The sequence below is a fragment of the Sander lucioperca genome, chromosome 3, assembly GCF_008315115.2.
Source record: "Sander lucioperca isolate FBNREF2018 chromosome 3, SLUC_FBN_1.2, whole genome shotgun sequence".
NCBI classification, from domain to species: domain Eukaryota; kingdom Metazoa; phylum Chordata; class Actinopteri; order Perciformes; family Percidae; genus Sander; species Sander lucioperca.
Genome location: NC_050175.1, coordinates 8820638 through 8847120, shown reverse-complemented (window position 1 = coordinate 8847120; position 26483 = coordinate 8820638). Strand labels below are relative to the sequence as shown.

The window sequence follows — 26483 nt, the reverse complement described above, 5'->3', positions numbered from 1 at the left end:
GGTGGGGAAAACACAAACAATATACACATGCCTCCAGATGCTTTCTGAATTTATCCTTTGATTTGCTGACCACCAGCATCTTTTAAAAAGACATTGTAATTTAAGAAATGACACAACGAGAGCAGATATTTTGGACGAGCCAATGTCTTGCGGGATAGGGAAGTAGGGAGAGGAAGGAGGGTAATTACAACGTCAAAAAAATCAACAAGTTGGGGAGATTCAATTTTTCTTTTGTATTATATAATACGTAACGTGCTAAACATTTGTCATTGATGCTCATTTACGAACAGGTTCGCTTAAATACACCGCCGTAGACACAGTTAGCTCCCCCTTCGCTTGCGTTTGGTACAGCCCACAGCTCCTTTTTGGTAGCTACAGCGTCAGGAACTAGAGCACAACATGATGGAGACCGTAGCCAGGCAGTTCCCCTCAGAGTTAACTTTTTAATCCCGGTTTTGTCGCGTTATCACACACAAGAGAAGGAGGCGGAGGAGGTCGGGCAGAGAAAAGGGGCTAAAAAGTCAGTCATGGTTTGAGGTTAGCGTGAAAGTCGGAGCGTCTACTTGCAACTGAAGCACGTTGATATTTAACTGTGAGGAAAAGAAGTAGAAGACGAGGGAAAAGGGAAAGGGAAGCCCGGAGAAGCGAGAGAAAAGCGGGGTACAAGATGCAGCTGGCCGCGGTGCTGTGGGGCTCCCTGATAACTTTGCTGCTCAGCCAGAGTCCAGGTAAGAAAATGTCCGTTTAAAAACGCTGCAAAGTGGAGTTGGAACTGCATGTGAGCTTGTTTTGAGAGAGGTGAACGGAGGTATTTGTGCACCGCCGGTGTTTGTTAACTGTATTTTTGTTGTATTCCGTCCCTATGAGCTCTGTGAATTGGTCTGACTCGCACATTCAGACATAGAAACTCAGCAGCCAAGTTTCCCCCATATTAGAGAGGGCAATTTAGGTGGTTAAAATAGAAACTGTAGTGGAAAATATGTCTGAGTTTGAGCGTTAATCTTTTTGACTTTTTATTTATTTATTTTTAATCATGTTTGACAACAACATGCGTGTGTAAGTGAAGCGATGGTCCGAGCTCTCAGATGTGCATAGTTTTTATAGATTTAACTTGAGAAAATGTTTTAATTTTGTAATTTAACTTTTGATACATACAATTGCTATGTCTTGTAGGCAACTCTGGACCCTTCTTATTCTGCATGCCAGCGAAACGTGCTGTTGGAAGTATATGGGTATTAGATGTTGTAGCGCGTGGCACTATGATTCTATGGGGTATATGGGGATTTGGAAGATTTTCTAACAGTTTTTTGGTGTTACATGCATGTAGGTTGTATGGACTACAATATGAGGGGTGTATGCATGTCTGATGTCCTGTCAGAGCTCCACCTTCAGGCAGATTGCTATCAGCCCTTGCTGATGAGGAAAAAAACCCCAAATCTTAAATCAGTTAAAATGCTGGTTTAAGCATTCTGCAAGCATTATACTGGTTAGGTTTAAGTTGTGGCTTGTTGTGGATGCCTAGAAGCTGAGAATGAGTCATGAAATGTAAGAAAGACAATATGGAGTTTGTGCTCTTGCATGGGTTATAAAGCTGCAAAAAAGTACAGAACTGTTTTTTTGTATTTTTAACTTTTACTTAAAAATGCACTTTTCAGTTATCTCTGTTATGCAAATGATCCACTGACTTAAAACAAAACTTTTTATTTATGAGGTATGATGATTTTAGTGGATGTTGCCTTTTATTTTTCCATTTAGTTAAAAACGAAACAAAAAAAACAAGCATGTTGCTCTTGACTGTGATTGCAGGTGAACTGGGTTGTTTATCTATGATAACCTACATCCTGCCCCCCCGCCCCTGCCCCCGCCCCCAGCAGCACTTGTAATAGGTCTGAGTGATTTCCACCACCCTCTTTCTATGTTTTCTCTAACACCTTGTATTTACAACATGTTAGAACAGCCGCTGGAATGCAAAGACCCTACGTAAGCTATTTCTAAACACACACACACACACACACACACACACACACACACACAGCGGGCTAAGCATCATGCACACACGGGTGCTGTGCCCTCTGACGTGACATGAAAAGATTTATCCGACAGGCTAGCAACAATTATATCTGTAATTGGCTGGTTAGACCTCCAAAAAGAGGTTGCTGTAATTGTGACAACTCCTAAATGTCACCAGTAGACTGTCTCCGAAATGTCAGCCAGATAAGATTCAATATCCAATTGAAAACAAAAGCCCCCCCTGAATGATCCACATCCTATTTATAGTTGGGTCTTTCATCCTTTTAAGATATAGTTATCAACGTTTTTCCCCCTTCTCCCCTCTTTATCTGGATTGGGGGGGGGGTCTCGTTTAATAATGGACTTGTTCTAAAGCAATTAAGTCTGCCGGGCCTGTATCATGTCTTAAACACATCGTCGCCTGTCGTGCATGAGTGAGTCCACTGTGGCACACAACTGACACTGGTTTTGTAGGGCCAGTACCTGATAAATGGTGTTTATTCCAATTTTCAATTCAAGATCTTTAAATGTGATCATTATCATGCCAGCAATTCCAAATACGACATTTTCCCCTCAGCGTTTTTTATATTTGTCAGGGTGGAAAATCCTCTGAAATAGCATTTAAACCCTCATGTGACACTGACAGTCAGACTCGCACTAATGACATTATTTTTAGGGGTAGTGGCTCTTTTAAGACAAGATCTCATCCCACAGATGTCCAGTGGTTGGAAAGCTCCAGGATACATGAAAACCCAACATAGACATGTCTTTGAACAATGAATTGACTAAATAAAATGTTCAAAGCAAAAATGTAGTTCCAGTGCGTCAAAAATTGAAACGATTATCATATCGGGCCCCAAATATTGGCAACGTGAGATATCGCTCTAACCCTGACATATCAGCTCTTTTATTTTCCTGACTCTTGTATTATAAGATATACATAATGGTTCATGGAAAGATGAATTAAGTGGTAAAGGCTATAATTTCTAAGCTGTGTACTGTGAATGGCATTATAAAGACCAGCTGCCGTGTGTGTGTGTGTGTGTGTGTGTGTGTGTGTGTGTGTGTTCGGTCAAGATGCCTTCTCAGCTAGGTCTAGTGGCCTTGCAGTAATAGGCTGAGTTAGTTTAATGGTGTGTTGGGGAGTGTGTTATACGATTTAATGATGTCGTCTGGGACAGGACGACCCTTCACCCACTCCTGCGATCCCCACTGAAGGTTCCTCATTTACTAATAAACTATTGATTGGACTCACAGGTTGAGTCAGAACCTCTGGTGTTGTTCCACTGAAGGCGTCACTGCACATTAGTTCACATTTGTACTTACAGTCAAGCATCATTGACCGATAAATCCATAATCCATTGAGGATTGGGGATGGGATGAAATATTCAACTTGAATGATGATCCTCCTCCTGCAGAATTGAAAAGGACTAAACTGAGACGGTGCTGATGTATAAATCTGACAGCTTGGCAACTGTCCCAAAAAAAAAAATCCTTCCTTAAGTGGGGTTGGTTGGTTTTAGCTTCTGCAGCCAAACGAAGAATAAGAAAAGAAAGGAGATGATGACAGTAAAGGAGGAGAGGTGGGCTGCGATTATTTACGTCATAAACAAATGTCCATTGCAGTTTACTAGAACTTCAGGCTACATCTTCAAATAGCTTCTTTTGTCCAACTTAAAGTCCACCACATCACATTTAAGATGCAGAAAGTGGTAAATGTTTGGTATGTTTTACTTGATAAAAGCCCTGAATGAGTTTACAGCATTGTATTATCACAGGCGGGTCACCTCATCAGAAATTATGGTATCGGTTTCGGCACCAAAACTCCGGAATCGTATCCTCACGAGTACAGACACATTTTAAACAATACAAAACCCTAGAGATGAGGTGTGCCAGGACCTGTCACATCTCCTCCTTGCCACCTCTGCAAAACCATTTCATGATTATCGAAGATGTTTGTTGATAAACTTTCTTTTGATCGTCTAATCGACTAATTATTTCAGCACTAGTGGTAATTGGAAGGAGAACAGAAGAAGTAAAAAGTAGAAAATCACAGGAGTTAAAGGAACGGAGAGAGAATTGAGGAGAAAGCGGGTTGAGGAGGGGGAGGTAGGGAGTTTGGCCTTCTTAGGTTGCTGCTGGCCTTTGTGTCCTTCTCTGACACCTGTATCCCCTCATCGGATTGATTAGTCCCCTGGCATTGCCCTACTCATCCTGGACTAACACACACTCACACACACTTCAACTAGTGACCTTTTCACAGAACCTGCAGGCGTGGTTTTGCGTACCCAGCGAGCATTAGAATGATGATTTATGACATTGTCTTGCAAAATAGCTCCAACACCACATTTGATTAAGTGTCCTCCGAGTAACTGTGTTGGTATTAATGGTGTTGCAATGTTGATATTACAGAATAACTCAGCCTACAGACAGATTAATTGCTTGCCACAAAGTTGTTTTTGGTACAGATTCCACTCTGCAGGCGACGATACTTTTCTCCGACAGAGAACGGTTGTTTTCGAGGATGTGGCCGTGGCTCAAGGTCTATGAAACGGGACTCCTTTGTCTGTACACTTGGCAGAGTTTGATTGTTTTGGCATATATGCACATTCACCTTCCACTCTGTTGACTTTCTTGTCGAGGCTGAAGCTATTCAGGGGCTTCAGGGGGAGGACAAGGGTGAACGTTTCATTATGGGTTCTGAGACTGGAGCTGCTGTGTGTGTGTGTGTGTGTGTGTGTGTGTGTGTGTGTGTGTGTGTGTGTGTGTGTGTGTGTGTGTGTGTGTGTGTGTGTGTGTGTGTGTGTGTGTGTGTGTGTGTCCGTCCTCTGGTCTAGCTAGTTGAGTTGGTGTCAGCCAGGCTTTTGCTTTCACCAAGGGAAGGCAGACTGGCCCACCTGATACCCCCACTGTGCTTTGTGTGTCTCTGCTGAGGGGATGGAATTGCACCTCCAAGGTAGCATTGGAGGTAACCTATGATTACTTGATTTGAACCCCGCTTCCAACATTCCCATGTGGATGAATGTGAGGACCTCCCCCCCCCACCGTCCCTCTACTCATGTTCCTTCACCTTCCTATAAATCACCTGGCTCTCTCCCTGTGAGACCCCCCAGGGGTACTCTCGTCTTTGGGGTCGTTTTTCATTTCAGAACATGATGCCCACGGCCCCGGGGCCTATTTCAATTATGTTCACAGAGCTTATATATGTCACAGATGTCCGCTTTGAGATCACACAAGCAAGAAAACAAACAGTCAACCACTGGCAGCCATCAGTGCGAGCGCAACGGTTGGCGGTGTAACAACAGAAATGGTCCACTGGTGGAAATCCATGTCAAGGATTTTAATTCTGTTATACTGTTTTTGCTGCCGCTTTCACACACTACGAGGATGATGAAAGATTGCCGCCAATGTGCGTTTGTTTATTTCAATGGCCTGATGTTTGAAGGAATTTATAGTGCAGACCAAAAACAGCCAAAAGAATTAAGATACATTTTAACATCTGGCACAGGGACAACAAATGAAAATGAGCATTCCAGACTAACTATGGCCCGATTTTTCTGTTGATCAGTCACAAAAAAAGCATTTAGTCTGCCGGCAGCTGTGGCTCAGGTTGTAGAGTGGTTCGCAATTAATTGTAGGCTTGGTGTTTTGATCCGTACCTCCTCCTGTCCACATGGCAAAGGGACCTTGAGCAAGACACTTAACCTCAAATTGCTCCCAATGGTGAAGGAATTGCCCATCAGTGTGTGAGTGTGACTGGGTGAATGAGAGACAATGTGCTACATAAACGCAGTCCATTCTTGTCTGGAGCTGGTAACACCAGCAACCTAAGTTTCCTTAAAACATGTATTACAAAATGTTTGGTTTTAGTTTAATGAACATTTCTTGTTTGAGTGGTTAGATTTAAATAAAAAAAATATAAAATCCCAACGGCAGATTTCCATCACATTTTGATAATAATGTTTCTCTCTGAAACGGTGACCTCAGGTAACACATGCCCGCTGTCTTTAAAAAAAAACATGAAATTCAGGCCACATCACCGTAGAGGTTTGGTATCAAAAGGGACGGTCGTCGTTTTTTTTTAGGCCATGTAGTATGAATCTGTGTTCCTTGGGGGTTGCAGATTATTGGAGACTGTAATAAACTCTGGTTCTCTGTCTCAGCGGGGGTCTGCTGTAAAGGACAGAAAGATAAGCAGAGCTGGAGACTCGCTGTCTGAGCACAACCAGGGGAGGGGGGCAGGGACACAAAGACATTTTGAAGGACACACACTTGTACAGATCCATAGTAACTTGATTCTTCAGGGGCTTCACTTCAAAGCATCTGCAGGGACGCTGATGATTCTAGCAAATTTGGTTGAAGACATCCGTGAGAAATGATTGTTGCTTTGGCAGATTTTTGTGATGAAAGACCTCTTTTGGTCTCCAAATGTGGTTTCAGCCATGCATTAAAAATAAGCCACTTATTATTGTGTATCCAAGAAGACACCATGGGATCCTCTTTACAGACAAAAAGAAGACATTTGTTTGATGCCAGTGTCTGCACGGGTTCAGTTTGAGTGTCAACAGGGAATTTGTGCAGGGCCATATTTTCTGCATGTCTAATGGCTTAAACTGCTCAGTGGGCCACACACACAAACATGTGGTTTGGGGATGACTTTTGTCCGTGGGCAGTAGAAACATCCGAACAATTTGTCAGTGCAGGACAGTTGTCCCCTTGTCATCTTTTGGGCAGGGGGTATCCAATTAATCTTGGAAATGAATGAATGGGCAGTTGAAAGTTGTATTTCTCAATAGACGGCAATTAATCATTAATATCCTGGATTTAATATCCTCTGTTGGATGATCATTTCTTAACAACCATTTCCATTATCAAAATTCCTCCATGATGTTTTTATTTTTTTTATTTGTCAAGATTGTGAGGCGACGCAAAAAGGAAACTGGTGATATTGTACTGTATATTTTTCTTATTGTCAACAAATGTCATGAAAAGATCCAAGCCAACACTGAATTGTTTTGCCAAAGCCTGATATAACTTATCCCTACGTTCCATGGAGCTTAATTGTTGTCAGAAATACTACTAAACACACAAAGTCCTCAATCAAGGAGCCACACTGTTGCACTGGGTGACATGTTCCTTCATTACCTCTGTAGTTTATCTTGTCCCATACAAACTGTCGTCACTACTAGAGCACTGAACGTATGTTAATCTGCTGCTGAAAATTCTCCCAGCAAAGTGCTTAATGTTTCCCTGTTAAAGTATTGTTTGTTAAAAACTAAAGCACCCAGCTGCTTATAGGATATAAATAACTACAGAGACAGACAGGCTTCTTCTAACTGGACGTGTGTGTGTGTGTGTGTGTGTGTGTGTGTGTGTGTGTGTGTGTGTGTGTGTGTGTGATGAAGCTTCTTCTGTTGATTGATGTCAGAACTGTGACTCTGTTTTTTTTGTTTCTCTCCACAATGGGGTTGGGCGATGTCCCCTAAATTGGCAGTTGACGATGTTTACAGTAAAACATCGTGATGGATGATGATATCGTCGGGAGGGGGGGGGGGGGGGGGGGAAGAAGCGTTTTTTATTTGACTATATCTCTTTACATAAATATTTTTTTTCCTACTTATAAACCTCTCTGTTCACCAGTGGTGGTCCTGCAGATGGGGGCTTGCAGCTGTCTCATAGCTCACCTCTAAAAGGTGCCCGAATGATGGCCCCTCACCTCCCTCAACATGCCTGTATGCACAAACCGCCTGTTCAGCCATATGTTCAGGAACACACACACAAACACCCCCAGCTTCCATCTCAAGCTTTAGATAAGATTAGAGTGTGATATGATTTGACTGAGACCCCACAAAAGACTTAACTTTTAACAGCACACTTACCCCCCAAACACACACCCGTGTTAAATCCTGTATCACGTCAATACATCCTGTCTGTGCATTTACACTCTTGGCAACCTAACGGGCCGAATGTGGAGCTTAAAGGCTTGATGTTTCGATGTCGTAAAACAATATGTGAAATCTGTAGTCTCCCTGTATTTACCAAATGTCACGTTTAGCTGCTGTCCGCGTACCATCTGATGTTGGTGTGTAGCTCAGCTCTGTAGAAAAACAGCTGAATGTCCTTGGGTGACTTTCCGATCACACTGCGTACAGTATGAGCACATGGTGTATCAGTGTCGCCTTTCCCTCCCTGCGACTGTACAACTGCAGGGAAACACCTGCTATGTATCTGATGTCGATCTAGCTGTTGAAACCAGTAGGAGGCACGCTGCTGCACCTATGGTATGAAAAACGCTTCCAAAGAAATATCAGACACACTCGCAAAAACCTGATTCAACGTGACACCGACTTCCAAAGGCTACAGTGCCTGTCGAATGTTTGGCAAATTTAAAATTGAAAATAGTAAAAAAAAAAAAAAAAAAAAAAAAAAAATCAGTTTCCCAGAGCCCAGGCTGACGTCTTAAAAATGTCTTGTCCCATCAACAGTCCAAACACAGAGATAGTCCATTTACAACATAAAACAGAGAAAACAGCAAATACATTCACATTGGAACCGGATAATATTTGGAATGTTCGATTTATCAAAATTGTTGATTCTGTTGATGGACTAATTGTTGTCATCATTTGTAATAACATCCTAATTATTGTGCTTTTATGATCTACTATTAATTTGCCAAATTTAAACTAGCATAAAACACAATCAAGATCCTCTGCATAAAACTAAAGCATGTGTAACATAAGCTATTTCAACAGTAGTTCCAAGTTCATGATAACAGAGACGGCTGTGCCCTGGGAGTCTGGTACATTTTATACTTAAAATGGAAATTAGGACATACCATACCAGAGGTAGCTAACTGCTAGCTAGAAGAAAACTGAGGTGTAAATTCCTCCCACTCTTACTCTCACAGTAATTATCTCAGAGTGTAGCTCATGTGTACACACACACACACACACACACACACACACACACACACACACACACAGAGGCAGCTAAGACTTCCCCAGGGCTTGTATAATCTCAGTGCCTTTGCCCTTCTAGAGTGACATCTCTCACTTTTGTCCCCTCAATACCGACGCACAGTGATGTCACCTGAAAGTGTGAGAGCTGAAACCTGACTCTCGACACACAAAAAACACACACACAATGCTTAACCAGAGAGAGTGCACTCACAGCTGGGTGTTGATGCAGGCGAAGCACTGTACCTGTGTAATTCATACTTCATGGAGGGTTGTCCCACATCTTCCTTCTTCGCCATATGTCTTCATGCTTATGCGTCTTCTTTACATCACACACACACACACACACTCTTTCTTCTTCACCATTTTCATTCAGTGGACCCTTACAGGCTTTAACGCAGCTAGGCCTGTGATGAAGGAAATGGAGGTGGTAGTTGTGAAGGTGGTGGTGAGGGACTTTATTATACAAACAGTGAAGGGCTTTGGAGGCCCCCTTTGAGACATAGAGCTGGAATGGGGACGCGGCTGAAAGCGCTGGACTCCCTAATGAACTCGAGTGGCCCATAGAAGCGAGGCCTTTTCACAGAAGCCAAGGAGGACAAAGTGTCAAAACAAGCCCAGCCCCTCTTCGTTCACAGGGGCTAAACGCCGCCTTTTGACTCTGTGGAGTGTGGGCATCTGAAGGGGAGGCCATGAGGAGAAAGGAGGGGGAGGCAGAATGTACTTGTTAAAACAATGGCCTCTTAAATCAAGCACCCCTCCTTGCCTCTCTTCTTCTCCTTAGCTCCTCTGCTCCCGCCTCCCTAACCCCCTCCTTGTATCGCCTCGACTTCCAATTAGACCTACTCTTGCACAAGCTGTTGAAAGCCCCATATATTGCAGGGGCCTCAAAGGAGAGGCTTTGGAGCTGCGTCTCTGTAGCAGTGTTGCCTCTATGAAAAGTCTTAGTATTCAGAGGAGAGCCCTGTTTGGGCTCTTAAAAGCACTCAATTTTGCCACTGGGGACTTGTGGACCATCATGTCCCCTCCATTCGCCGCTTCTACACTCCCTTCTTCCCTCTTTCTGAGCCACTCCACCCCCTCCATTCCTCGTCTCTCCTTCTCCGTCCCACCCTCAGCCAAAACTCTTCTGTTTGTGACCCCTCCGTTGCTCCGCCATGCTTGGCTGCTCACGGGGCCGGGGCCCAAGTGCTTGCTGCCTCCCTCCCCTTAGATGTTTAGCCATGGATGAAAAGCGGAGACAAATATGTCTGTGGTTCAAAGTCCATCCCGGCAATTACAGTGACTGATTAAAGAGTTGGCCTACACAGGCAGCTATGTATAATACTACAACTCCCACTCAGTGTTTCATAACAGCACCTTCAGAATAGAACTGAGCTCAGCAGTGCCTGATAAGGGCCCATGGCTGTCCACTGTTAACGGTGCAGTGATCGAGAGTTGGTGCCATAAAAGGGGCCACGATTGTTTTATGGTCAGAGTTTTTAATAACTAGAGCGGACAGTGTTAAAGTGCTCATATTATGCTCATTTTCAGGTTCATAATTGTAGTTAGAGGTTATATCAGAATAGGTTTACATGGTTTAATTTTCAAAAAACACCATATTTTTGTTGAACTGCACATTGCTGCAGCTCCTCTTTTCACCCTGTGTGTTGAGCTCTCTGTTTTAGCTACAGAGTGAGGCATCACACTTCTATAACATCTTTGTTGGGAGTCGCACATGCACAGTAGCTAGGTAAGGACTACTAGCCAGTCAGAAGCAGAGCATGAGGGAGTGCCACGCTAGCAGCTAGGCGAGCATTATAACATGTGTTACAAAGTGACGCACGTTCGTCACAGAAGTAAAAGCTGGACTACAATAGAGCTGTTTGGAGCAGTTTGAGAAAAGTGTTTTCTGTTGGAGATGGTAAGTGCCTTTGGGGTGGACTTTGGGCTTTTTCACTTTGTAAACCTATAACGTGCACAAAAAAGATATATAACACAGTAAAGGAAAGGGAAAAAGCCAAAAAGCATAATATGAGCACTTTAAAATATTCCTGTGCATTAAATAGAACTAAAAGACTGCTAGTCTGGTAGTGCTGCAGCAATCAATCGGTCACTCACGATTGCTTGCTTTTTTCCCCATTTCATGTCAATGTTGTTAATCAGGTTGTACTCAGATGTTAATTTACTTTGGACTTCCCTGTCATCATCACAAATGATCTTAAATGCAGGACTGGGATTACACCAAGGGGCAATTTCAAATGTTAACGTAAACATTAAGCAGTGTTTGCAAGATTGAGACTCTTTTGAACATCTCCTCAAATACATGCTTGCAAATAGCTGCAACTTTAAACAGTTTAAAACTGATAACCCTTGGTTGCAGATTTTGTGTTGGTCCTAATCATGGATTACTAAATTAAAAAATAAAACCCCAAAAACCAATCATAAACTAATCATCGAGGCTAACATTTAGCAAAACGGAGAACTAATAATGTTCCGGTACATTCTACTTTTAAATGTATTTGGAAAAGTCCAGTAGTTGGATCTCGGTGTACGAGGGCATTTTTTTAGTGTTTAAATTATCAAGAAGCAGTAGATGTGCTGGAAGGAAGAAAAATGAAAGGAAAGAAGAAGAGGATGAATAATAAGTGGTACAGTGTTACAGTTGCCTGAGGATTGTATTTGGCCACTCCCAGAGGCCAGAATTAGTCTTTATGCCTTAAGGCAAAACTAGAGATGGATCATAACAACAACAACAACAACAAGACTCTCCACCACAACCAGGGGAACCATCTGCCTCGACTGAAGTGAACTTAAGCGGGCCGCAACAATACTCTGCTGAGAGTCGGCACTAATTGGGTCAGCATGATTTTTCCACTTTTTTTGCTAGGTGGACTTTCTATGGGGCTTCTATTCTGAGAAGCGCCTACTTAAGTTATTGTATCGGCCATCAAGAGACAAATCCATCTATGTTGGGCAAAGTCCATTCTCTCACATCGTCCTCATTTTCATTTAGCCCACATTTATTTTAGAGATCTTGCTCCAAATCATTAGCCTAGAAATGTAGACGCACCCTAGCGGCAGCAAATGTAATTTGCAGCCAGGGTCGTCTAGCAACTCTCCGTTGGCTTGCGAGCTGGAAAAAACAAACTCTAGTCAAGCCAATCACATCGTGTATAGAGTCAGTATAATGACTGCAGAGTTGCGATGGTTCCGCGTGAATTCCCTGCTACTTGAAAACAAAGAAGATGGCTGCTGCTGCTGGCGAACAGTGGTCTTTTGAATCGGCTTTGGCCGCAACTCTGGAAGACTTGGAGTTAAGCTTTTCTTTGAGAAAAGAACAAAGAACGGCACTGAAGTCATTCTTAAAAAAGGAAGATGTTACCTATTGCGTGCAGAGGGAATTTGAAAGACAACCGTTTATCCCACCCCTCGGGTTGAGCCCTGCCAATGGTGAGTTCCCAGACCCAACATCTTGATGTGGGTCTGGCTTGTCATCCTACCAAATCATAGTCATGGCCCAATATGGGTTCTCTCAAAGGCTTGTCCCACTTCTTTTGTGATTTTTGTGTATAAATCTGGGAGGCCTTGGTCTTGAGTGTATGCTTTCCATCGTTGTCACAGATGGCAAGGACACCACAATGGGGAGAACCAACTATAGGCCCTCTGGATTGTAGGTCTGACGGTAGCAGGCAGGGGGCTCTGTGGTTTTTCTAAAGCCAATCCATACAGTATGTCTGTTTTTTTTTTTTTTGTCTGTGATTAAAGTAGAGAAGAACTAGAGTTGTAGAAAAGGTTTGACCTGTGTAGAATTGATATGGAACATGTCAAATGCTTCACATTGGCAGCAACCCACTTGCCCTCTTGCTCGGATTGGACAAAGACAGAAATCTTGAGCATCAGGCAGTAGGGGTGTGACATCCAGCTCACGAAACGAGACATGAGATTGGGTTCACGAGAACGAGCCAAGACGAGATTTTAACCTATTTTAAAGAAAACTTCAATGAAGAAATAAGACTGGAAAAATAGTCCTTTATTCAATCGAAAGTCACAAAATGAAAAACGAGCACTGAAAGGTTTTGCCATAAACTCAAATGACTTCTCTCAACAGTTACACCGTCCTTATTCCATATGTATGGTGGAGAGATAGTCTCTTCACTCAGAGAAGCAAGGTTACAACATAACCAAGCGTTTTCTTGCAGTAGTTGAGACCAGTTGTTTTGTACTTGAATTTGTCATTGTACAGTAAACAGTATAACAGTTTGGAGAACGGGCGGGGGGATCTTCTACGCTAATTTCGAGGTCAAAGTCAGACTCATCTGTCATGCTGACTGCTGCTCTGCACTTGTGTACCGATATCGCGAGACACTTTTTACTTCAATGAGAAATCTTGTCACGGTTTAATCTCGCAAGATCTCGTCGGACGAGATCTCGTCACACCTATCGGGCAGCCCTCAGGCTCTCACATAACTTTGCGTTGGTGGCAGATGCTAATTGCATTCATTGCTCTTAGGTTATGAGGTGATTGGTTATAGAGCATGCAGGGATGTTTTGTCCAGACCTGGAAGACTGGTGCTCCTTACAGATCATGTACAGGTGTTAGCCTGGAAGGGAGAGGAAATCTTGGGCACAGTTAAATCCGAGCCAGGCCTGGATCTAGCCCTGGAAGTTGGATTGTATGCTGGGGTTGGACTAGGCTATTAAAAAACTCTGGTCAGTGTCCAGACTGGCCTGTTCATTTTCACTTTCACTATCCTTGGGAGTTTGATGGCTTCAGTTTACAGCACAAGTTCTATAAGAGCCAAACGGTTTGCACCAGTAGAAATGAACAGCTCACTTTCCAGCTACAGACCCATTTGGAAAGTGTTTTAAAATGTTGCTGATAATCCAAATTAATGTGCAGAAACCACAAAGGACTATATAAATGAATATACAGTTTGATTTATAAATCAAACTAGGAAAACAAGCATGTTAGATAGCACTATTGTCAAATACTTCTGTAAGGGTCAACCTAAAGTTCTAAGGACAATACAATGACTGGTACTATACATAGGCAGCAGTTCGGGCACACTTAGAAATACCTCCTGACAATGTCAGTCGGTGTCCTCTCTGACTACCTCTCCTGCTGCAGGCTACTTTAGATCTTCGATTGATTGCTGTAACCTTGGCAGCCAGAAGGGAGCCAGGGACACACTTTAGAGCAGCATTCATAAAACACAGTCACTTCTGAAATTGCTCATTTAATAGGGATGCTGTGCGGACTCTTGCTCTCTTAAGAGAGCAGTGCATGAGGATCGTGGACAACGATGGTCACTAACCATGCCCTATATACCATCATGCATTGCGCTGAAGGAAAAATAACAGACGGACAAGGGAGAGCAGCGTGACTGCAACCTGCCGTACAAATGTAAGTAATTTCTGTTTAACTTGCAATAGTATGTTGAAGTTAGTATTGCAAGTTTCATAGCCAAGTGATAAATTGTGAATTCAATGCGTTACGCCATTACTGCACAAGTCATGGCTAGTTTACAAGCTTACTAATGTTCGCTAGCCCTCTTCTGTACAGTGTCGCTAACTTTAAACTTTAAAAGTAGCTAAATTACATTGGTAATGTCACACAAGCCCCAGAGATATCAATTATACATTTAATTTAATCTCTTAAGTAGGGCTGGGTATCGTTAAAAAATATTCAATACCAATACTGTGACTTCGATACTGGTTCCTAAACAATACTTTTTTCGATAAATTTTTTTTAAAATCAATTTTAACAAAAAGAAATTACAACATTACGGCACAAATCTTTTTGTTATTTTTAGCTTTTTTAGCTATTTTTATTTTAGCTATTACTACGTGAGCCCCGTCTCTGTGCGTAATGTAGAGTTTTTCCTGCCAGCCTCTACGAGGTGTAACATTAGACAGCCAATCACCAGCATTATTAGATCTTGGGAGAAGCATGCTGCAGGCTTATTGGCTCACTGACGCTGATGAGATTTACTCCTTGGGTATTGAAATTGAAATGATGAGGCATTTTTCGATACTGAAGAGCCAATTTGGTCGGCGCCTTAAAAGTATTGAATTTGGTACCCAGCCCTACTCTTCAGGGGCTGACAACAGTGAGCGGAGGAGATGAACGAGACAGGCAGAGGTCTGGCAGGACATTTTTGCATTTCAGAGCACAATACAATACTGTAAATAAAGATATTAAGACTGGTAAGGGTGTCATGTAAATAATTATGTGACTAATAACTATGTGACAGTGTAATCACACTGTAATAGTACCGTATGTAATGTGAAAAGAAAATTGTGCCTAAGTTTCCCCAGTAGGGGGTGTAGTCTGACACTAAATGCAATTTGATTTCCACACTGATAATTCAGAAACGATATATGTATATATCTACTGTATTTTAACCAACAAATGTAGAAGCCTTGCATCAGGTAAATTTTTTCATTGACAAGTTGACGACGTCTTGGAAGTTTAGCAAGAGCAGTACGTCTACGTCGTTAGTTATTCTGTTTCTTCGCCTAATCAAAAATATTTAAATGATCGTGAGAACAAAGAGAGAACAATTTATATTGTATAGGGTGGCATTTCCTCAGAGCTCTAAAAGCTGTTTAAAAAGAGTATTATTAAGAAGTATTTCGAGGAAAGTTTGTCTTTCCGGAAAACAACAAAAATAATGTTTAATATGAGCAGAGCATTACAACACGACCACAACGTACTTATGTACTTGCCCAATGTACTTTCTATTTATTAATTTGGAAAAATACATTCAGTGTAATATGTATTTAGTATCACTACAATTCATGTCGGAATTTATTATGGATGGTCCACCGGCCGATGTTGATCTGGCACGTTTTAATTGTGCAATGGCAATGATTTAAAGAGCGGCGCTGAGAAAATGGCCCGAGTAGTGTCCGAAAGTATTTTTTTATTTTGCCGATGAGCTCACTATATAGTCATCTACATAGAAATCCCCATATTGTGAGCAGGAAGTAGTGAATGTGTGAGGGATTTTGGACACAACTTCTGTCTTTGAGCAGGGAAGGAAAGGTCACGGCTTGTGGCTTCAGGATATCAGAGGTGTCTCCTGCCTATACTTTGTCATTCATGGTAAATCCTTGACAGGTGCCATAGCTTAATGTCAGTCTCTTTCATGCTACGTGCATTTAACCCTGTTGTGTGTTTTTTTTGTGGTGTGTGTGTGTGTGTGTGTGTGTGTGTGTGTGTGTGAGACAGGTGCCAGGGTGCAGTCAAGTTGCCCGGCAGTTGCAGCAGCGGGCTGAAATAAAAAGGTTCAGCTGGCGCCTGGCGCCCATAGTGCTCTACTCAGATATGTGCCTCTGGCAGTGTGCCACAAAAACACACACACACACACCAACCAGGAACACTGTTGATTGTAACAAATACACACATGTACTCGCAAACAATCTCACACACATCTTTCCCTGCTGATTCTCTTCCTCTCTGCTGCCACAGCTGAAGCTGGCACCCCAGGCTCGGCTGTCTCCCCTGAGGGCTCAGGTAGACACCGTCCTCAGGCTGAGTGGTGCCAGCCCATTTTATAATTGGATTTAGTGTTGGCACTCTTCTCTTCCCCCCCCTTCAGCCGGATAGCATTGATTTATGAGGGAGGCCTGGGAGACTGTATGTGACCCGTGTCCAACATCAAGCATTGCGCCGCACTGAAGGCTTTGTTCCTGCTCTTGGCTTCTCGTCTGTCACTGAGCCGAGTTGTGCTGTGAATATCTGGAAATACACTTACTACTAATTTAGATTAGCGTGTGTGATATCACTTTAGTACTTCTCCTTAACTGATAAGCTTTTAATTAAAAGTCAATTTCATTGCATTGGATAGAATCCTAATCCAGTATCGAACCTGTTACCAAATCAGAAACTTCCCGAATCCCATATGAACTCTATTTAGGTTTAGGTTTTAACAACAACAAAAGTTTAAGAACTGAAAGCTTGCCAAACAAATTCTCAATACCTGTAGCTAAATTGCTACCTGAATGTTTTGTACATTACTCTTTGATAGTAAAAAAAATAGGGAGGACCTTAAATAATTGACAAAAGGTTTTGAGCAAAACAATTCCAGGTATTTAAACCAACTTGGAACCAGATCCGAAATGAAACCAGCAATCAGAACTCAACCCTGGTCACCATCCCAGTGTCTAGTTGAAGACTGGATGCCACAGAGGCTCTCACTTGCCCTCCAGTTACTTTAAACCCCACCACCCCCCTCCACTCAGTCTTTCTCAAGTGTAGGGTGTCAGCACACTGCTCCCTCCTCCTCCTGCCTCGGGGGTTTTGGGTGATGTCTATTCTTGGCGGAGGATTGTGCTTGTTCACTACCGCACACCTCTTACCCCTAACCCACGATAACCCTTTCCCTCCATCAGATGACCTGTAGCCCTTCATAGGAGGGTGCAGAGATTATGTGCCCCCAGGACTCACAAACACTGACTGCCTGACCACTAAAGCAACATAGAAGCAGCCCTGGAATGCAAACAAACGCTCCCATTACCCTTGAACTGCCTCTGACCTCGGTTTGTGTTCAGGATACCGTGACGGTCAGGATAATGGGTGGGTGCTCTACCTGTCATCCACCTTCTGGAGCAGTTTGTCTGCAGAGCGACCGGAGTGTGAAATGTCTTTCATCTGGTCCAGCGTAGTATGGAGTCAATTCTTTAATATCAGTTTGCTTCACAGCTGTTAGTCCAACACAAAAACACTGAAAAAGGTGTGGTCAGATGGGACCAGCTGGAAATAGGGAGGGTGCTTAAGGCATGAAGAGATAAGCTGTGGCTTTTGGGTGACTCACACTTGATAAGTATATTAAATATCCTGGACTGGCCTTATATTTTGGTACATCATAACTATACTCCAACTGATACTCCACCCAAAATCTTATCTTTTGTTTTTCACAAATGCTCATAGGTTGAAAGTTCAGTATAAGTGACTATATAGTTCTTAGTTTTGTTCTTCCCAGAGAACGAAGGCTGTGGACAATGGCTTCCAATGCACCACGTCGCCTGAAATAAACACCACCTTTAAAAATAGTGTTTGTATTTGCACTGTATTTTTTAATTCACCTAATACGTTTTCTCGTCTGTGGCCCTTAAGGATGTGAGTACCTAAAAAAAACAAACCCCAGAGATAATTCCAGTAACAGGTCAAATGACTACATAAGCTGAATTGTTTAGTCTTTACCCTTGTTATCCCTCAAAAGATGTCAACTCTGAAAGGAATACTGAGCCGCTGCAAGTTGTAAGTCACATGATTGGAGGAAGCTTTGAGATAACAACGAGACAATGTCCAGGGAACATCAAGTGCTGACCTCGTGTTCCTGATCAGTCAGAAGGCTCAGGGCTCGCTGTTCTGCAACAGAGCCACCATTCACTGCAGCGACCGACCGGCTAACCCACTCTCTCCCATACACAGCCGCTGCTCACACAGCTCAAAGACAAACACATGATGCACTTCTGGACAGTCCTAATTCATTCGGATTCATTCACACAAAGGGCATGCACTCAGTTATCCCAAAAAGTACTTAATAATAATAATAATAATAATAATAATAATAATAATAATAATAATTTGATAACTTAATTCTTTTGTCTTTTGAAGTGTATACTTGCTCAATGAATTAAGATACGATTTTCACTGTGGCAGATTAACTCTAGCATGATCCAAGTCCCTGCATGTTGAGAGTTTCATGTTTTTTTTTTTTCTCTACTTTTCATGTTTTCTCAGAGATAACAATACTAGTAGTGATTGCGATGATAGCATGGTAAGAACAAAACAATGACTTCTTCAAGTCAAGAAAAAAACTCATAATCCCACCCCCTTATTTAAAATGCAACATGCCTTGTTGTTGTGTTGCTGTCTGGTCTATTTTAAACTTGTGAACAGTATTGAATATAGCCAAATAGTTGGAGAAAAAGTTCAAATTTTAGAGAAGCTGCAGTTTTCAGCCCCATCACACACATCAACACTTCAATGCTGAGAGTTAGTGTTTTGAGTGCCTTAGTTTGACCTTTTTAAGCTATTTATTTTTCAGAACATGGTCTGAAAACCATGCTGCAGAAAGGCGGCGCTTGTTAAAACTGTTTACTGTTGCTAAGGTTGACTGGACTTATTTCCAAGTGAAGGCTACTACATCATTGAATATGCTTCACATTCTGTATTGAAATTGCTTTTCTTTTTCTGAAGACTGTTATACAGCTCCTGTTAAAAGCAGCAGCTCAGAATCTCTGTGCCAGCGCTGAGTCATGGACGACTTAATGGTGTTGTGCCCTGTTTACTGTGTTTACAATGTCCTTGCAGATATTTCCATTCCTCTGGGAGAGAGAAGCACGTCTTATCTGTAAAGCAACGGCACGAGAGGGAGAGAGAGATGCAGGCTAAGGGAGGAGAGGGGGAGAACATCAAAAGGGAGAGATGCTAAATATACTTGTCTCATTTTTGGCTCTACATGTGCATCTATATCTCGCTGTGTGGGCTTCACAACAGGAAGCTGAACCTTCCACGTTTACCGATTCACTCTGCTGAGAGGCTCTCGACATAGAGGTGCTCCCATCGTAAGATGCCTTTGACATAGGAATTGATTTATAATTCAGTGTCAGAGTCAACCTGCTGATAACACTACTATGACACAAGCTGGATATGTTGTACATTATCCGGCCATGTTGTGCTTAAGTTATATACTCAAAAGTAATCATGCTTACATTCTTTCCTTTACTTAGTAATACATATTTTGAACTGTTACGTACCGAAAGTACAGAAGCTCTGTTTTTATTTAGTTTCTTTATGATTTAACATTTGAGAAGTATGTTTTTTAATGAATAAAGGGCTTGCATGTTTATATTCCAGCATGTTTCGATACCTTAAGGCTTAAGGTATCGAAAAAAGTACAAAACCGTATCAGTAGTTGAATCAAAAATGTTATTTTAACCCTATTATTTCTGAAAGGAGACAATATTACTGAGGCTTTCCTCAACTTTCTCTGTTGTCTTCACTATCAACAATCTTAGAAACGGAAACATCAGAAATGCAAGCCGTCTAGCTGACCAACCACAGATCCCACAGTTTCCACGTGAAATGCAGTTTTTGAAAGGTGTCAGCTCTGGCGTACTCCACAGCGTAACTTCAAAGGCTAAGTGTATAGGCTCCGTTGCTGCACCGTCTAAATCCACCTTTACAGCTGCATCTCAGTGATGGCCAGACTGTTATGTAGTGGCTGCTGCAGAGAGACGATGGACATCAAGCCCCAAAAGGGATGAGTGAAATGAAAGATGAAGGAAGGGGATAAGTAATCCTGCCTCACCCAATAATCTAAAATCTTATTAACTTACTCTGTCTCTCTCCTCTTTGCCGGTCTCCCACCCAGCCACTTCATTACTTCCTTATCCATCACACACACCCATCTCTTTATCACACTGTTGACTTTGCCAAAGGCTTATCTGAACTATTGTCAAACACCAGTCCTTTGTGTATAACCCTTGAAGGGACATTGGGACAGCACCACTGATAGAGTAGCATGAATGTTATCTGCCATGCCGGACTTTGAATTGATTGTGGCTCAGATTTTAGGAGCAGTTTGCAGAAGACTGGAGGTTTGCCAGACTCTTTCTTCCTCAGTCAAGTAGCTGTCTGGTCCTTGATGCAACCTTGACTGCACCAGAGATCGCTGCACAAACTGACGTCAAGTTCCAGATCTGCTCCAAGCCAGTACCAGCGCGCCAAGAGCCTCTGTCTCCAGTCTAGCCTTACCCCATGGCCTCTGAGGCTAGATGTTGAGCCTTGGAGCTGTGAAGACTTATGGCTGAGGCACAGTGAGTGGAAGGCAGGGGGGCGGGGAAACACTTTGCTAATGGTAGCTGAGTATCAAGACCTTGATATGCATCCAACATGTTTTTTGTATTTGTTCAGACTTGGACATCTGATACAACTGAATTATCATACACACTTCTCACAGCAGCGCCTCATCCAATTTGGCTCTGGTTGTTACTTGTTGGAAAACTAAAGAGTGCCCCTGGCAGTTTCTTCCTTTGTTGTTTGTGAGAGCAGCCAGCTGTTTATAGACTTTCTTTGCCTCCGCCTGTAGTCCTGTCAGAGGCCTGTTTTTCCCTTCAGCTGTATAAGCTCAGTGTGCTGCTGCCGGTGGGGCTCTCAGATCTTTAGAGGTTGACCTCTCCAAAACGCTGGGTTGGACTCGGACACAGTTCTGGTCATTGTGCTGGTAGTTAATGATTCTGCCCCTCCATTTTCACCCTCAGTCTCCTTCAGTTCCGCTGCCTCCTTTATAGAGTCAGGAAATGGCTGCCCCGAATGGACGTAACTTCCAGGTCAGTGGACTTCGGGTGAAGGGTCACGGTTGGGTTGAGGCAGCCATAAATTGAATGACTGGGCAACTTTCTTTGTTGCTTGATGAATTCAGAAACCTGTCATGGTCAGCTCACACAAAAACACAAGCACAGATGTGCGTGGCACGTGCAAGTAGATGAACATGGTATTTTTAGCATGCAGAGATGAGAGAAAATGTGCACCATCTCCACTTGTTCTTTGCTGATCTCTTTCATGGCTTTCTCTCCTCTGCTATCATCTGCTATCTTCCCACTGTCCTAGCTTTTCTTTTGCTTACTTCTTTCTTCACCCTCTCTTCTTCTATTCGCCTCATTGCTAAGCAACAATGACAGCTGTGACAGATCTGCGCTTTGGCTCACACAGTGTCACATCTGACTTTAGCCAACCCCCTCCCACATAAACACACATACACACTCATGCTATACGACCAAGTGCCCTGCTGATGCGGTTTATGATACCGAACGCCACCCCTCCTTCAAAATGACTCCCTGGTCAGCACCCCCTCATTGAGGTGACAGGAGGGAAGTGTCCAGCTGGATGGAACTGTTGTGTTCCTCTCCTGAGGGCTTTGATCCTTTGCCCTTCATCCCCCAAAGCAGTGGCTTCCCTGCCAGCCTGGAGATGGGGCTGGATCGCTCCTTGATTTAGCACTGTTTCCCCTGCATGTAGGGACAGAGGCCCGAGTGTTTTGAGAGGTGCGATGCATACTTGTGCGGAACTGTGCGACAGCTGGGACAAGGTGGAGGCCCTTTTTCTTGTTCGCCCCATGCGCCCCACCCACCTGCCTCCCAGCCTTAACTTCCCCCTAGCCTGCGCTCGCTCTTGGCTCCCCTTAGCTCCACAGCGCAGACATATTGTCCCTAAGCCCTGCTCGTCTCTGGGGAGCAGAGGGAGAAGGCTGAGGCTCCCTCACGCTCCCCTCCCTTCATACCCCCTGATCCCGGCCCCATTTTTTAGGGCTTTAAGACTGACCTGTCAGCCGCTCTCTCTTCCCCAGAGTCAATGCGACCCAGCCCCCTCAAAGACCCATCCGCATCGGCCTTCTGTTTGAACAGGCCCCACCAAAAGACCCCTTGTGCTGCCCTTTGTGTGCTCATAAATAAGATCAGAGTTAAAGTCCCTCTGTTCTTGTGTCCAGAGACGGGCCCTGTGGGCCAGGAGGACTAATGCTGCTTGGCAGGCCCATTGATCACAAAGCTCCTCCCACAACGTCGACCAGCTCTGCAAATGTCCTGATTGCCTAGCCTGCGACATGGAGCTTACACATGCACACAACCGTAGCAGGTTGCTCAAACACATATTCACTAAAGTCGGGTGATATGACCGTAAATACTGTGAAACAATAGAAATCTGTCTTTTTTCCACACTATAAATACCAAGGTGGCTCTGGATGGTAATATCAGATCTTGCCATAATTGTGATGACGTTTTTTTAATCAATGTGATTTATTTTTTCTGGTATTTAATTCATCGGATTAGATACATGACTCGACAGTCCAGATAGTTATATCTATAAACGTTTTTTTAATAAAAATCTTTAATTTACAGAAGATTTACCATATCAAGGATACATATATTGAAATATAAAATTGCACAAAACATGTACCCAGATAGATGCGTAACACACCCTAACAATATATATTCACAAAATATTCCGGTTTTTGCCCTTATTCCGAAAAAGACGATATTCTGACTAAGCTGGTTACATGGCTAATGAAAGTGAAAATTTCACTAATATTCCCGTTTACGTGTAGCCGTGCACAATACGAGTTTTTCAAAGTTTGCCAGCGGCGGCTGACTTGTTGGACGGCGTGATCACAGCGTCCCTCTTTCATTCCTTTTAAACAGCTTCTTGAAAAGGTCGGCGTAGCGATGTGTGCGCATATCCAAAAACCTGTTGATAACCAAGTCTTTGATAATGTTTAAAAGTAGTTGTGTTTCTCCTTGTTATCGGGCCTGTAGCATTGCAAACTGTTGGCTGGTTGGTTTGTGTACAGAAACCATAGCAACGCACAGAGCTGACCATAAGCCGTAAACCGGGCGTAAACTGCGGTAAAACCCCCGATTGAGACGCATATTCCGCATGCGCTGTATACATGTCCAAAGAATGCCCCTAAAACCCGAATAATACCGTAATATCCCACGTCTTAATCGGAAAATGCTGTATTCGGAAAAAGGCCTTATTTGGAATATCCAACCGGAATATGCTGTTTACATGACCTGTATCAAATTCGGAATATTGTCATATTCGGAACAATAGTGGAATATTTGTGTGCATGTAAACCTACTGAGTGATGGCCTTCTGACTCACTCGCTTCTTTCTTTTCTTATCTGACACGACTTTCAGCAAAACCCTGGCTAGACCATCAAGCCCATCAAATCTCAGTGTATCCCTGCAGCCTCTGCCTTGTCCAGGAAGCTGTCTTTGCAGTCTAAATCAGCCCAGATTTATAGCAGGGCTTAGCTGGAGCAGAGCTCTGCTTAAACAATCGTCTGTCTTGTAACTTAAGAGGCAAATAAAAAAGAGGTAGTATCCTATCCCCGACGTCTGGATGAGACATCCCAGAGCTGGGGGCCACCACATGTACAATGAGAAAAAACCCGACCAATGCTGTAAAACTGGTCTCTTGATGACAGACTGAGGAACAAGGAATAAGTGAGCAAGGGCCATGAGAAGAAGAAGTAGAAGACTGAATAGAATAACAAATAGAATGAGGTTAAAGGTCCACTGTCTACAAGCCAACCGAAAGAGTGGAAGGAAACAGGTTATCAAGGCAAACCCTTGTAGATTAGGTGAGGGGAAGCTGAGCTTTAGCAACAAACCGGATTACACAATATCACTGGCAGCTCACTTAACTGTGCTTAAAGCTGCCTGAGCCCTCAGCTGGATGGAGAGAAGTTAGTTAGTTAGTTAGTTAGTTGAAGAACATGATGAGTCTCTGGATATTTCCCCCAGGGCTGGATGATAAAGAAAAGAAAAGTAATGATACAGTGTTGTTGGATGTGTTTGTAGCTGTTTATTTCCCACATTTTCCTCAACTCTGGGTCTCAGCACTCCTTAGAGGTTAAAGTGAGGGAACGCGCAAATAAAACCAAACATTTATGTACATACTTGGACATGTACAGAGAGACAGAGAGAGAGAGACAATTGTCCAGCATGATGTCAGGAAATATCATATGTCCTGTAGTGAGAGGCTGTTTGCACCAGATCCAAATCCCTCTGTCATGACGATTACATGCGTGTCCATGCGTCTGGAGCCACTGGCCCACCTGTTCTCATTCCTTCATCATCAAAAGCAGACAGGGAGCCTGGCCAGGGGTAGATGGGGACCACTGTTTGGGGGTTTCACAACCCTTACAGCCTTATGAACTTACACAGCAATTTTGGGGTTTAGCAATAGTCCCAGTGGATGTCAAAATGTTAGAATGTGTTACAAAGTCAGCAAAATCATGGCCAGATGAAATTAAATAACAATAATAATACATGAAAAGCACTTGTATGAAGTAGGGCTGTGCTCGATTGAAGAAATTCTTAGTCGACTAACACTCATTCAATTGTATCGACTAATCGATTAGTTGATTTAATTGACAGAGCTGTAAATCTGAGTTTCTCCGCAAAGAGTCAGGCAAAAGCACCACTTTAATTTTTGTGTTTACCAGAGATGTGCTCGTACATTTCTTGGAAATAAGTCATTCAGCATGAAAAAAGCATAAAACATGACTAATCGACTAAAGAAATCTTAGTTGACTAAGACCAAAACGACCGATTAGTCGACTAATCGACTAAGAGGGGGCAGCCCTAGTATGAAGCACATAACACAGCAAGAAGAAGAGTAGTTATTTTGCAATATAGGTACAATATCAGATCCTGAATAAGAGAAAAAGGCAATTAAGACATGTAATACAAAAGAAGACAAAAGAGGATTACAATGTCTTTGAAGGTGAAGGCAGTACAACATCAGTTGAAATAAGAGAGTACAAGATGGTATCATAGAAAGGCTTTAAGGCAGGGATTTCCATGCAAGGAGTGCAAAAGTTTGGATACCCTTGGAGCTCAGCATCACACTGACACATCAGTGATATAACCATCAATGTAAGACGTTAAGTGTGAGGAATAATATCTTTAAATCTATTCTAACTCTTAGCAACGAGTGTAGTGAGGCCAGGGTGCGATATATCTTTGAGACGGGAGATGGCATTATGGTTGAGACCAATGTACAGGCATAAATCAAGTAGAGGAGACAATAATTTGGGGATGTTTTCCAGGAAGGCTCCAAAAAGGACTTCACATCTAATAGCAAAATTGTTTATACCTGTTCTTAATGGCCTTCTCTTTCATGGTGTTGTACACATGTAAAGTAACAGATATGTGTAAGAGATAAAAAAAAAAGCTTGAGAAAGAAATTCAAATTCACCATACTTTCTCACTTCTGCACATGTGGTTAATCGCTGCGTAAAGTATGCATGCTTGTTGGATTGTCAGTTTCAGAAAGTTGCAAAAAATTGTTTGACGCAGCTCCTGAATTCTGAGATCAGAAAAGTGTTTTGGAGTGGGGTTTCAGATGTATGACAAGCACTTCATTTGAAGCATACTGATGCCTTATGGGACTTAAGGATTCTCTTGATGGCACAAGTCAGGTCTGAGGGACCATGTAAAACTGTCCTGTTTATATCCAGACAGCCTGGGACATGTCATTTGTAGTTCTGCCTTAGTAGAAGTCCTTGTTTCAGATACTTAACTCGATATCAAAGTCAAAATAGTTTGCCAGCAAGTAAAACGTCGACTGCTTAGCCTCTGTCTTTTTGCTGGGCTCAGAGAGATGTTTGGGTCTGGGAGTCTTTATAGAGGAAAACTGCTTTCATCTTGACAGAGTGCCTTTAAGAGCAGAGGAGTCTATCTTTTTCTGTATGTGTGTGTGGGGAGGAAGCCTTTGGAAAATGCGCTTTAACAAGTGTGAATAGAGTCATCTCTAAGCTGCTTCTGTGTTTCATGTGAGACTCCACCATTTTTCCTCTTTGCCTTTAATCAATCACAGAGACCCTCTCCCTGCCTGCCCTTACTTCCTCCGCTCTTTTCTGGGATAAGAGTCCCCCCCCCCTCTGTGCCTCTTAGGAAGTGAGAGGAGGAAGGTGGTGGAGGGATTGAGGGGGGGGGGGGTTAGAGAAAGAGAG

At 42.9% G+C, this 26483-nt stretch overlaps 1 protein-coding gene across 3 annotated transcripts in view; it reads left to right on the top strand.

Moving 5' to 3' along the window:
- The first annotated feature begins 367 nt into the window (after positions 1–367).
- Positions 368–26483, top strand: part of lrp4 (low density lipoprotein receptor-related protein 4) — a 140584-nt gene continuing 114468 nt past the window's right edge. For 2 of the 3 annotated variants that reach the window (XM_031323572.2, XM_031323571.2), the window contains exon 1: positions 369–728. In XM_031323572.2, the coding sequence (XP_031179432.1) occupies positions 668–728 (61 nt within the window). In that variant the 5' untranslated portion in view covers positions 369–667. Of the gene's footprint in view, positions 729–26483 lie in introns of all 3 variants that reach the window. The other variant, XM_031323573.2, reaches the window with a different exon arrangement.